The sequence below is a fragment of the Panthera onca genome, chromosome E1, assembly GCF_046562875.1.
Source record: "Panthera onca isolate mPanOnc1 chromosome E1, mPanOnc1 haplotype 2, whole genome shotgun sequence".
Lineage (NCBI taxonomy): Eukaryota > Metazoa > Chordata > Mammalia > Carnivora > Felidae > Panthera > Panthera onca.
This window is the reverse complement of record NC_138352.1, coordinates 46,035,990-46,049,080: the sequence shown is the minus strand read 5'-3', so window position 1 is coordinate 46,049,080 and position 13,091 is coordinate 46,035,990. Positions and strand designations below refer to the sequence as shown.

At 55.5% G+C, this 13,091-nt stretch overlaps 1 protein-coding gene across 8 annotated transcripts in view; it reads left to right on the top strand.

Annotated features, from left to right (window-relative positions):
* The window catches only part of MSI2 (musashi RNA binding protein 2), a 390,574-nt gene that overhangs the window by 338,471 nt on the left and 39,012 nt on the right, over positions 1–13,091 (top strand). For 7 of the 8 annotated variants that reach the window (XM_078437348.2, XM_078437347.2, XM_078437349.2 and 4 more), the window contains exon 10: positions 2,192–2,266. In XM_078437348.2, the coding sequence (XP_078293474.1) occupies positions 2,192–2,266 (75 nt within the window). Of the gene's footprint in view, positions 1–2,191; positions 2,267–6,189; positions 7,692–13,091 lie in introns of those variants that run through there. The other variant, XM_078437353.2, reaches the window with a different exon arrangement.

Here is a 13,091-nt window from a genome sequence, read left to right as displayed (position 1 = left end):
GGAAAGGCTCTGGCTAAAATAAGGGAAGGGAAGGGAGCCACGGCTGGCCTCAGTTGAGAGTTTGGGCCCGTCCATGCTGCATGGGACCTTGCAGAGCTTTGTACGGCTGGCAAGACTCAAGCTGACAGAGGACAAGGAAGACCCTCCCCGCCAAGGGCATGGCCTTGGACCAGAGGCAAGCGTGGAACCCAAGTGTCCTGATGCCCACAAGGGCGAGCCCCCCTTCTGGGTCTGATGACAGTTCCTCTGGTGGAGCAGGAGTTATGACACCAGCAGGCATGGAGACGTGAGGAAGGGCGAGTCCCACCTCTGGACCTCTAAGGCACCAAAGCTCTATGAACAGGCAGCAGGAAGACCAGCAGACTGTAACTCAACACTGCCGGAGTCCCCTCCAGATGAAACCTCAGGAATGATCCTGTTCCTTTAGCCCGCGCCGCAGGTCAGAAGATGCTGGTAACGTGTCCAGATGCACTTGGGACACGGATGGTGAGACCCCAGAGCCTGTGTCTGCGGGTGTTTAAGTTGCTGTACAAAACCGCAGAGACACTGCTGCCCTCGTGGCTGGAGGGCATGGAGACTATCATAAACCCCACCCATCAGAGCAACTTCCTACCAGCATTTTGGTGGCAAGGAACAGAAACAACTCTGGCTGCTGGAAGCAAAAAAAGGAGGTTGTTGGCAGGGGCTCATCAACACACAGAATTGCCAGGAAGGCTGGAGAATAGACAGGAACCGGGGAGCTGGGCGGTCAGCCACAGCCACAACCCAGGCACAACCCAGGAACGACCTGGTCAGGAGGCCACCGTTGCCGCCGCCGGGTGCTGGGCTCACGCTGATGTCATCAGAATAAATTCTGCATTACCGCCCCCTCCTCCGCCCCACTAGCCCCAGAAATGGATCCAAGGAAGACTTCCGTTGGCTGAGCACAGGCTCATGACCTACTTCCCAGCTGCCTAGCTCAGAGAGAGCAAGGGCCCTTTTCTGCTTCTGTGATGGGAGGCAGGCCTCTCTCTAAGACTCAAACACAGAAATGGGGTTCAGGTGCTGGGCAGCCGAAAACAATCATAGACACCCACCTCAGAGGTCAAAGCAAAAGTCAACTGCTGAAGAGCATGAGTGTAGTAAGAGTCCGATCCATTGAGTGGAGGGAGGCAGAGTGGGCCTGACGGGAAGGGAACAGGGGGGTAGCCACGGGTCTCCGGTGGCCGGTAGAATCCGTCCAAGCAGGCCACACACCAGCCTTCTCTGTAGCCTGGGTCAAGAGGCAGGGACATAAACCAGGAAGTGGCCCGAGCAAGCACGATGCAGGGTCGAGAGCCGAGTGGCTGCTCACTGGGAGTTTCATAATATATCACAGAGGACCACACCAACACCAGAACGTTCCATTAGTTTCCTCTGCACCCCACACCCAGCCTGGCAGCAGTTTCCACAAGCAAGCACCCCACGGTTACTGGCCACCCCCGGGGCGACCTGCTAAGATCATGTGGAAAATACGCTTTCTGTGAAATGCCCGTGAAAACATGTGGCACGAGGCTTTGGGGTGCGGGCCACGCTTCTGGTGCACGTTTTAACCCAGCCAGAACCTCACCGTTCTCGGAGGGCCTTGGGAAGATGCTGTGACACCCTTTGGAGTGTCCGTGCCTGGACATAAGCCCCTGGGACCCTGCCTCCCTTGGGCCATGGCTTCTTAAGCCCAGTGTTTTTCCAGAGGCACAGGGTCAGCCCTGAGTTTTGCCCCTAAACTCTCACCCCCCAAGTACTCCTGCTTTGTCTGGTGCTGGAACTGCTGCCCGCTGCCTTGGGAGGAGGCATTACAAGGACTTTAATCTCCTACTGTCAATAGCTTTAAGGTAAAGTACATTCAGGGTAAGCTCTCCAAATGTCAGAGCCAGGCGTAGGCCCCGTGTTTGGTGCTAACGCGTGGCATTTACTCTGCAGGTTCCAGAAAGTGCGTGGGCTTTGGGGGTCTCTCTGCCCAAATACAGGTTAATTACCAGCAGGCTGACAGCGGTGCCCCCAGCCACAGTAGAGAGGTGACCCAAGCCCTGGCTGGGTAAAGACCCTCACGGGAGACAAATCATTTTGTGCAGGAAAATAACTCAGGCTGTCCTCATTCTGGCCCTTTCTGGGATTTCACCCCAGACCTGAGGCAGCTGTACTAACACGACTGATCTTTCTCTCTGTGTTCAAGGCTATCCCAACTTTGTGGCAACCTATGGGCGCGGCTACCCTGGATTTGCTCCTAGCTATGGCTATCAGTTCCCAGGTGAGTGTCTTTGTCTCCCAGGGCTTTGGGGGGGCTGCATTTGAGGGGAGGCGGGAGGATCCCTAGAGAGAACACAACTCATACACCTGTCCATTCAAGAAATGACCTATAGGAGCTGAGGTTCAAATGCTCTGAACTCCAGGGTCAGGATGCAGCTCGATGTCTGATTAACCAAAGTGTGTCCTCGGTGCCAGGTATTTGAAAGCAACAGCTTTTAGGGGAAGGGGAAAGAGCTGAGGCAGGAGCCCTCCCTCTCTCTACCCACTCTCTTTTGTCTGGAGCCGGTTACAAGTTCTCGCTCACTGGACTGGACTCATCCTCTGCCTCTCCTATCTCCTTCCTCCCTCCCTCCCACCCACCCACATCCGTCCTTCCTTCCTTCCTTCCTCCCTCCATTCCTCCTCACTCCCGCTTCCTTGAGCTTTTCCTGGCGACCCTGACTTCTGTGCCCTTCTGTGTGTAACTGTGGTGTGCCGTTGGGGTTTGGGTTCGCTGTCGTGAGTGGGGGTGTGTAGATGGTCCCTCCCCTGCATGTGGGTGTCAGAGACTCGAGGCAGAGCCCACGGTGGTGCCCGTTCATGTGCCCAGGGTTCCCCAGCTCCCATGCAGCTGGGAGACCTGGGACCCCCACCTGAGGCAGGCAGCCCGGACAGGTACGGTCTTGCAGGGGTGAGGGAAAGGGTGCTGAAGGAAGCAATGTTTATGGGGCTTTACTTGTCCCTTGAGGGGGTGAGCCAGCCTTTCCCTGACCTGGAGTACAGACGGTATATAGGGGCACCTGGGGTGTCTGTGTGCAGAGCTGGACAGAGTTTCTAGAGAAGGCATTAGCAACAAGCTTTGTCTTCTTGGGTCCTCTGCCAGGGTGGGGGAGGCTCCCTCAGGGGCTGGGCTTCCAGCAGTTTCACTCCTGGTTGGTCATCCTGCCTGGACCCAGAGCTCTGAGAGGCCCAGGGAGCTCGGACACAGTCCTTAGAGGATCACATCCGGAAGCCAGGGAGGAAGGCAGAGGAGAGGTTCGTGAGGGTCTCACCCAGTATTTGCACGTCTCTGACTGAGCTTTGGAGCAGGGAAGGGTGCTCCAGAGGAGGTCAAGAAGCATTTGGGGCACTTGGAGCCATGCCCTACGGATAATAGATCCTCACTCAGCGACAGAAGCCCTAGGCTCTTGCCTGGTCACAGGCGGATCACCTGACATCTCTGGGCCTCATCTCTGTCTTCTGTAAACAAGGGGTTTGGGCAGGATAGTCCCCGGGGTCTGTGCATCTTTCCGATTGTAGGGTTGAGAGGGGCAGGGGCGGCAGACACAGCGGCAGAAGTTCCGTATGGAAGAGTATGAGTAGGAGAGACTTCCCCGTGAGCGTGTCCCCTGGGGCCATCAGGCCAGGGCCCTCCACAGGGTGGCTCTAAGGAAGCCTCCCCACCCCACCCCCCGCTCGTCTACAGCAGATGGCTGCTTTGGGGTGCCTGTGGGCCCCTTGAAGCAGGGCAGTGGGCACCACAGCCAGTCTGCACCTCCATTAGACTTTCCCCATCTACAGATGGGGACCCTGAGGCCTGGAGAGGCAGGAAACCCTGTTCAGGGGGGTCATAAGCAGCAAGGAGCAGGGCTAGGATTTAGACCCAAGTGGTCTGGGTCTTAATTGCTGCATTACACTCTCTCTAGCGTCCATCTGTCCAGTACAATCGCACTAACCACACGCAGCTACTATAATTTAGATTGAAATTAAAATGAAATAAAATGAAAACTCCAGTTTCTCAGTCACCCTGGCCACACTTCAGTTACTCAGCAGGCACATGTGGCTGGTGGCTGCCGTTAGCACAGCACGTAGAAAGTTGGGCTGGATGGCGCCATTCTGGAGCATAAAGAAACAGGTGGGGGGTGCATGGTCCACACACGTATGTGCATGTGCTCACTGCCCCTCCCAGGGAGAGCTGGCGGGTCAACGTCCCTATTCACTGCTTGCCCATCCTCCTCAGCCCAGAAGCTGGTGGCAGTTTTAGGAAAGCCTTTCATGCCCCTCTCCCTCCCCTGGCTTCCTCACCAGGGAACATATAGGCTCCCATCCTGACTCACTGGGAGCACCGTGCCGCTCTGCACACCTAGCTCAGCCTGCCTCCCTTCATACGCAGGTTGCCATTGCCCCTCGGTGAGGTCCTAGTCCCAGGCAGGCAGAGTTGGGGGATCCTAACATGGAATGATTTGGGGGGTGACCGTGGATCCCATGCTAAGGGCCCTGTCTCGTCTAAGAGCCTGCCCTTGCCTCACGAGCCATACCAGGAAAAGTCTGGTAAACCTCTGTCTAAAGGACTTGTGTCCTTGGATCTGCCCTCAACGGACATGTATGCCACACAGAGAGGCGAGAGTGACCGACCAAGGCTGGGTAGGATGACATAGTCTTCCAGCTGCCCAGCCCTTCACTGGAAGCCAAGGCTTCGGGAACAGAGCAGAAGTGTGAGGGACCTGGAGTGGGCTAGGACTGACCCTGTCCAGGGTCTGTGTGTCACAGTCACCGGTTCCTGTAGCTTAACCCAGTTGGCTGGACTTGATGAGGACAGGAATCTGTCTGGCCAGAGGCTCCCTGACCCGTGGGACTTGGCTGTCCTCTTGTCTCCCAGCCATGAGACTCTCCAGTCCCCACCCTTGCAGCTCACACCTGGGTGTGAAGTCTCTTGTGTGCCCTCACCGATGGCCATGAAGAGTGAGGCCACCTGCTGTCGGGGAGGATCGGTGTGTGGAGTGGCCCCGGGCTGGGACGAGGTGACCCCGTGGCGGGGCCTGGCCGCCCACATCACCCTGGGAGGAGGCAGGCCGGTTTCAGAGTCCAGCCCCTGCTGTCCTCGCCCCCTGGAGTCGCTGCCTCTCGCAGGGCAGACGCCCCGTCTGCTGTTCCCCAGCAGCCTAGGTAGTCCCCTGTGGTGGCTCCCCTCGAGAACCAAATTTGACCCCTCCTGGAGCCTCCGCCCCGGGACAGGGTCTGTGAGTCGGGAGCTTTGGAATGCCCTGACATCTGCCTCTTGCCCCGTGCCTGTGAGGAGTGTTCTACTGGGCCTGGCGAGTGGGCTGGGTGCAGAGGGACGGCCCGGAGGAGGGCAGCCCAAATCTGCCCTCCGCTCACCCTTCTCCGGTGGACTCCGTTGACCCCTCCCCGCACCCTGGGGCTCTGTGAGTCGGTGACAGCAGCACTGCCCTCCCCACCAGACGGCCCTGAGGTTTTTGCTTCGTGATCTTTCTTGTCCGTGTCCTTGCCAAGCGCCACTTCCCCCGTTTGCCGCCCCCAGTCTCTCTCACGATGTGTGGGGGCGCCGCACCCTTCCGAGCCCCTTTCTGGACCCATCCTTGTGGGGCCGTGCGAGGGCTTACCAGGAGAGATGAAGGGACACCCAGGTCCCAGAGAGCCCCTGAGGTTGTTCACAACCGTGTGCCCTGGGTCCCCTCTCAGGACAGAGGGCCCTGCTTTTCACCTGGGCAGGCCCTGTCTGTGAATACCCACCTCCTGTCCTGTGCTTGGCTGCCCGTGTCCCTCAGCGGAGCCCCGTTCTGCCTCTGTGACCTGGGGTGGCAGCACACCGTCCGGGGCCGCACGGTTGGCGTTGAGCGGCGCCTGCCTCTGCCCACCCTCAGGATTCTGTGAAAGTGAGTGAGATGCTGGCAAAGAGGGCTGGACACGTATGGGTAATTGTTAGAGTGAGGAGGAGTTCTCTAGAAAGATCAAGTGGTGACCAACCACTGTGGAAGCGGCTCCCTCTTCCCAGGCCCAGTGTCCACCGCGTGCACCCCGTCCCCGTCCCCTGAGGATCAGTACTGGGGCTCAAAGAATGATGGTCCTCATCGGCGACCTCCCTCGTTTCCTCTCTTTCCCCCCGCCCCCTGGACTCTGGTTTCCATGTAATCTGTTAATTTCTGTTCTTATTTCACTTTGCAGACTATTTGCCGATTTCACAAGACATAATTTTTATCAACTAGCTCTTAAGAGAGGCATAACAAAGCGGGGTTTGCTACCATTACTAGACAGAGGACACAGTCCCGGCCGGGGCCAGCCCAGCCACGGTCCGTGCCCGCCGAGACTGTCCTAGCTGCCCGCTTGAACCAATGTTCTTTTTCTCTTTTTTAATTCTTGGAAAAGACTCATGTCCTCACTGCCTCACTCAGTTTAAAAAGAAATTTTTTTTTTTCTTGTGCGGTCCCCTGGCATTTTGCTTCTTGTACCCAGTGTGAACATTCTCCCCACCTACCCCAACCTCCCACCCTCACCTGGAATGTAACGGGACCAGAAGGAAGCTTCTCACAAACTTTGTAGAGCCTCCTCAGGGGAGTCCAGGAAACAGGCATCAACTTACTTTAAATATTGACCAAATAGGCTTCTTGGGACATTCCACGGGGTGGGCTTTTAGTGCGGATGGCCCACAGGAGTTGGGGATATGTGACTTGGAGCACCTATGTCCTATAGTGGACAGTGCCAAAAGTGAGCACACACACACACACACACACACACACACACACACACACACCCTGTTCCTGTAAATACTAATGTGTGGAAAACTGAATCTGGAAGGAAAACTGTATCTGAAAAACCAGCATTATCTGGTTGTTTTTGTCTTTGGGGGCCAGTCCATCAGTGGCTATTGCCAATAACATAAGTACACCTGTCCTTGAGAAGGGACAGCAGAGTCACCTGGGTGCTGCCGTGTCTCGGGCACCGTGGGCACAGGAAGGAGGGGCCTTCCCCAGCACCCCACCCTCTCCTCCCTGCCCACCCTGGCCTTGAATTCCCTGGTGGCATCACGGCCCTTTGGCCCACTGATGTAGGAGGGGACAGAACACAGAGGGTCTCCCTGATCTGACTGGCACCCCTGATGGTCACCCCCCCCAGAAGGGCTTGCTTTTCCTGTGATCCTGATCCCCTCCACTTCTGCATTTGAACTAAAATGCCCCCACTCTCTTGGACTGATGAAGTACAGCGCAGCAGGACCCTCAAGAGCCACCCCTTTGTTTATGCGCATAGTTTGTGAGAAGTGACCCACCCACGTGTTTCCACTGGATGTTTTTGATGTGAGCAGATCCATCTGTTTGAATGTCACTGTCCTTGAGACCCAACCTGTGTGGTTTTGCTCGTCTCATTAAAGATGCTTGATGTAATAATTGGTTAGCCTCCTTTGATTTTCCTGCAGGCTTTTTCACGAGTGCTATTTTTTTTTTAAACATAGCTGTATGGCTCCTCCCCCTCCCCCCCCCCCTTTATTTTGTTTTGCTATGAATTGCTTTGCTTTGGTGAACTTGTCCTAGTATGCTTGCCTCGCAGACGTTACGGCCATTGTGAATTTTCTTCATCTCTGTAAATAGTTCATCTGTGCTTCTCCCTAATGACGTTTTATTTTTCTCCCCCTGTAAGCAACTGAGGTAGAAAAATAAATTGTTTATCACGGACGTGCTGTGTGCTGCTATCTCTTAGCCTGACAGTGTCCTGTTCTCGCTCCGGGGGAGGTGAATGCACGGAATAACTGGTACCAATGACAGCCCAGTGCAGTTTCTGAAAGCATGTGGACTCCCCCCTGGCTGCTGCCTGTCGCCAGCCCTCCCTGCTTCCCCACGTCCCCTGCATTTGTTCGAGGCGGTCCTGTCCTTGAGCGGAGTGGCAGACCATGTGCACGCACTCTGCATGCAGCAGCTGCACGGTTAGCCCCCGCGGCCCTTCCTCTGCCATCACTCCTGCCCTCGAGAGAAAATGTCACTGGAACATCTGGAGCCCCTCCCATCTGTGCCCCAGGTGTGTGTAAGCTCGTGCACATGCTCGTGCACACCGGCCTATGTGTGCTTTGCACATGGTTTGCTCTCCTAACTCCCCTGGACAGTGTGGGTTGGAGACGTGACGCTACAGGGACCTCATTTCCAGGTCCTACTTGGCCATGTGGTTGCCATGTGACCTTAAGCAAGTGATTTAGCCCTTTAAGCCCCCGGGATGATAACAGAGCCTAGTTAGGTTGTTAGAATGAAGTAGGATAACGTGTATCTGGGAACGTGCCCTGTAAAGTGGTAAATGCTGTGCAGTTAGAAGGTTTAGAAATCGTGTTCTTTTGTCACTCTCCAGAGTGGTTTTGTCTTCCTTGTCAACCTCAGTGGAGCTGCCCATTGGTGGATCTGCTTGTCAGTGAAAGAAATGTTATAAGATCCCCGAGTAAAGCCAGAGAATTTCTGGGACTTCTTGCCCACCCTCACACCCCAACCCTGCAGTTTCAGTTCCTCCCCATCTGCACATTGGCAGGTACTAGATTAGGTACCAGGTCTGGACGTGAATGAGGCTCACTCCTTGAAAATGCTCATAGTCCCGCTGATGGAGAGAGAACCAGTCGTCAGGGCCATTGGACATCATGACACAGGTGCTTAGCTATAAAGAGGGAATCTCTCTTTGCTACAAGGAGACAATGGGTGGCTGCTTGTCCAGCCTAGGGGACTGTCAGGAAAGGCCCTTTAGAGAAGATGACGTCCGAACTGGGTCGTCTCACAAAGTCACACAAAATTCACTAGGGAGAGAAGGAAAGGAAGTATATCCCGGGCAGAGAAATGACATGCTTAGACACTGAACCAGGTAGTTTTAAGAAAGAATGAAAACACAAAGTAATAATGACCGAAACAAAGTAAGAATTTGTTTCTCCCATGTAAAAGAAGCCTGGATGTGGCTTCACAGTATTAGAGGCCACTCTTCACGTTCTATTCTCTTCAACATAAAACTCTACCTCATAGTCTAAGAAGGTTGCCCAAGCTCCAGCCATTATATACTTGTCCCAGAAGAGCACATCTCTTCCCTTTAATATTTCTCAGAAGTTAAGTGTGGCACTCCGCTTAGATCCCACTGATCAGATTTCATTCATATGACTAGTTTTAGCTGCAAGGGAACCTCAGAAATGCCTTTATTTCAGGTAACCACATGCCAGCTAAAAACAGGGTACTGAGGAAGAAAAGTGGAATACATACAGGATAATAATAATAATAATAATAATAATGGAATAATACAGAATACTTAGCAATCTCTGCCACAAACCTGAAAGAGGAAGCAGTTCAGGTCCCACAGATTATACAGATTTCGGTGTATGAGCAGCTTGTAGGGGGTATCTTGGGTGGGGGAGGGGAGACAAGACTAAAGAGAGAGGCAGGATTGAGTCACGGTAGGTTTGTGAGTCAGATTCAGGAATTTAGATTTGATCCCGAAAGCAAGTGAAAACGCTTACAGGATTTTAAATAGAGGAGTAATGTGATTAGATTTCCAAGGTGAATCAGAGAGGTGGGGGGCCCGTGGAGAAACCACAAGGGTCAGTTCTGTTCCCTTCCTCCTGCACCTTCACTTCCTCTCTTCTTTCCTCCCCTCTGCCTCACTATCTCTTGGCTCCGTTCCTTTCCCTGCCTCAGGCCGGCTGGTGGCCCTGCAGGGGTCCATCAGCAATGGGGGGGGGGGGGGGGGGGGGAGGACCGGCCAGGCTCAGTGGGAGCAGCCAGGCAGTGCATGGGGTCACCCTGGGACTCTGGTTCTGGAAGTCCCAGCTTGTGCTTGGATCTCTCCAGCAACAGAAAACAGGATTCCTCTCGCGTGCCGATGTTGACTGATGGGTACCGGCCTCCTGGAACACCGGCCTAAGAGTGATGTTGAGGCCAAGTCCTAGCTCAACAGAAAGAAAGAGGGGCTATGACTGATTAGTGATGCCTGCGCGGTTGCTGGATCTGGGACCCATGCCCACTCGCCACGCATTTTGCCTTCCTTATTTCTCTAATGATGGTTCTCGGGTGCTGGGTGATTTTCGGTCACTCTGGAAGATGGCTGTTCTGTTTCACACAGAGGGAGGTGGGTGTGGTCCGAGGAGAGGTGCGGGAGCTCCAGGACATCATGTCCCTTCTGGAGGACAAGCCTCTGTAGCCCACGGTCAGTAGGGGCAGCTGCCAGGTAAGCTTCGGTCAGGTTTGGCTAGTCTGAGCGAAGACAAAGGCTGAGTGGTCTGTCTTGTCCGGAAGGGCGTGGCCTGGTGGTAGAAAGCAGAGTGAAGAGAGCCCAAGTGCTCGGGAGGGGAAGGAGTTTGCCATAAGCCGGATGACTGAGGAGAGCGGGCCTTGACCGTGGGGAACGGGCCGCTTCCTAAAGCGGCTCACACCCAACCTTGTCGCTTCTGTCTGGTTTAGGACGTTTCGTCAAGTGTTCAGAAGTGCCTGTGGCTGCCCCGTCAAAGGCCTAGGATCGTGCCTCGATTGGTAGCCTGGGCCAGTGCGGGGAGCAAGTGCTCCCTTCTGTCCACCCCTTCCTTCTGACCCCACTGGGGAGAGGTGATAACCTGCACTTGCAATCCTGCCTTGGTCTCTGCCGAGTTCAGGTTTTTCAAGGGGAAAGAGCAAGGCCCTCCTCCCCGGCCTCTGCCACCTTGCGGGGGGAGGCAGCTCCTGGCTTGCTGTGCTGGAATTGTAGAACCAGAGGCTCGGAGGACCCCTCACCTGGGTGTCCATTTAAACCTCAGCGCTGTTCTCCCACTGACGTGTGGCAGGGCCTCTCTCTTCACACCTCTGCCCCAGTAAGGCTCTCGTGCCCCCAGCAAGGGAACCCTGGTGGACCCCCGATCTGGTGGGTCCCCAGGCTCCGCCAGCACTGCCTGGCTCGTGGCTTCCCGTTGGGTTCCAGAACGGGGCCCACCCGGTGAGCCACGGCTGGCTCCTCGCTGCTGGGAGCCGATCTTGAAACGCTAAGACGAGATGATTGGCCGCCCAGGTACACGGACGTAACCTCGGACCCGTGCACCCGGGCACCTGCAGTTCTGTAGACAAACGCTCCCTTGTCAAGAAGGCCCCTCCTGACACAGCAGCCCGCGCACGTCTGTTCATCACCCACCCCGATCTGCACAGCCCTGCGGCCCTCACGCATCGCCTCCAGGGATTCCCCCCTTCCCAGCCTGGATCCCCGGGCCGATCTTAAATCACAAGCCAGCACCTCCTGCACCACGTGGCCCTTACCCTCTTGTTTGACAGTGGAGGGCAGGCGTAGTCAGGAAGGCCTGTCTGCTGCTCTGAAAGACGGAGAGGTCAAGTGCCAGCGCACACCCCAAATCCTGGCGTGAGGGCCGTCGGGGCCGTGTGTGGGCCTTACCAGCACGCACCCCGCCCTCCGCATGGAGAACCGGTTGCTGACGCTATTCCCAGATGAAAGCAGAGCGCAGTGCCTAATAGGCACTTAATAAATGTTTGCAGAAATGAATTGGAGCGATCTGAATTGACGGGAATTGCGGGTTTCACTTTCGATCAGCTTTCCGTTCCTCTTGACGCTCTTCTGCATAAATGAAGGGAAATACAACTACTCGAGCGCTGAGCTCCCCATGCGAAAGCCCGGAGCGCTGTGCTCACTCCAGGCCTGCTGGGGGAGTAAGGCCTCCTCTCGGCCTCAGTTTCCCCATCTGTCAAATGGGTCTCTTGATCCTTGCCCTGCTCCCTTTCCTCGCAAGTTGCTAAGAGGGGCACTGGGATCAGGCATGATCTAGCGCTTGGGAAGAGGGTAGGGTCATATCCAAGGAGGGGACCCTGCCAGAGGCTGGGGCAGCGTGAGGGAGGCTGCGGATGTGGCTTCGGACCTCCTCCTCCCGGGGGTTGAGCGCCATGCCTATCTGATGCCATCTACCCCCGATGGCCATCCTCGCTCCCCTCTCCCGCCTCCTGGAGCACCTGTACCACCAGGCTCACAAAGTCCCCGGTCAGCCTGTCAGCAGGACCATAGTCACCTTTCTTCAAGCCCTTCGGTTTTAATTTCTATCAGCTAAAGCATGTGAAAGCCTGCCACTTAAATTTCTATCAGCTAAAGCATGTGTAAAGCCTGCAAAAGAACAACAAAGTATTTTATTTAATGTATACTTTTGAGAGAGAGAGACAGAGCATGAGCAGGGGAGGGGCAGAGAGAGAGAGGGAGTCACAGAATCCGAAGCAGGCTCCAGGCTCTGAGCTGTCAGCACAGACCCCAATGCAGGGCTCGGACTCCATGACCTGAGCTGAAGTCGGACACTTAACTGACTGAGCCACCCAGGTGCCCGCACAAAAAAAATATTGAGTGTGAAATTATTGGCAGGTGGCAGTGCCCGGCCTGAGGGATGGACAGTACATGTCCTCCCGAGGACAGCCAAGGACAGACCAGAAGGCAGAAGTGTGGCCCCCATGCCCTCCTCCTCCCCAGGCCGAAGAAATGGAGGGGAGCCCTGCCCAGAGACGTTTCCCCAGAATGCGGGTCAACCTGGATCCCCTGCCCCTGAGGGATCCCAGCCCATGGGGTCACTACCTCTCCTCCCTGTGCCTTCAGGTGTGAGGGCAGGACAAGAGCACGTTTTCTGCAGTGTTCTGGAAAGGGTCATCAGAGCCTGCCCCGGGCTGGGTCCTCTCCGGGCACAGGGATGTTAAGTAAGCGAGCAAGGAGGGCCAAGCCTGGAGGACATCCCACATGGGGCCAGGTGTGTTCCAGTGCAGTCTGACTGGTGTGCAGAGTGAGTACAGGGGACGGAGTCCTTGGCTTGGCTTGGGAGGCTCTCAGGAAGGGGTGATATCTGAACTGCGTTTTGAAGTCAAATAGAATTTCAGCAGGCAGCTGAGGGAAGGGTTTTCCACATCCAGCAGGTGTAAAGGCACCAAAGCATCATACGTGTTCCTTCCTTGCATTCCTGCCTCTGTTCATTCTGTGGGCCCCATCTGGGTCGAGGCTGTGCCATTACCTGGCCAGGCCCGCTGGACAAAAGACTGTCATTGGGAAGCTGATGCCACTTCTTCCCAGATCCAGGGAATGAATTTGAGGGCCAGGGATGCAGTCCCTGCCCTTGTCTT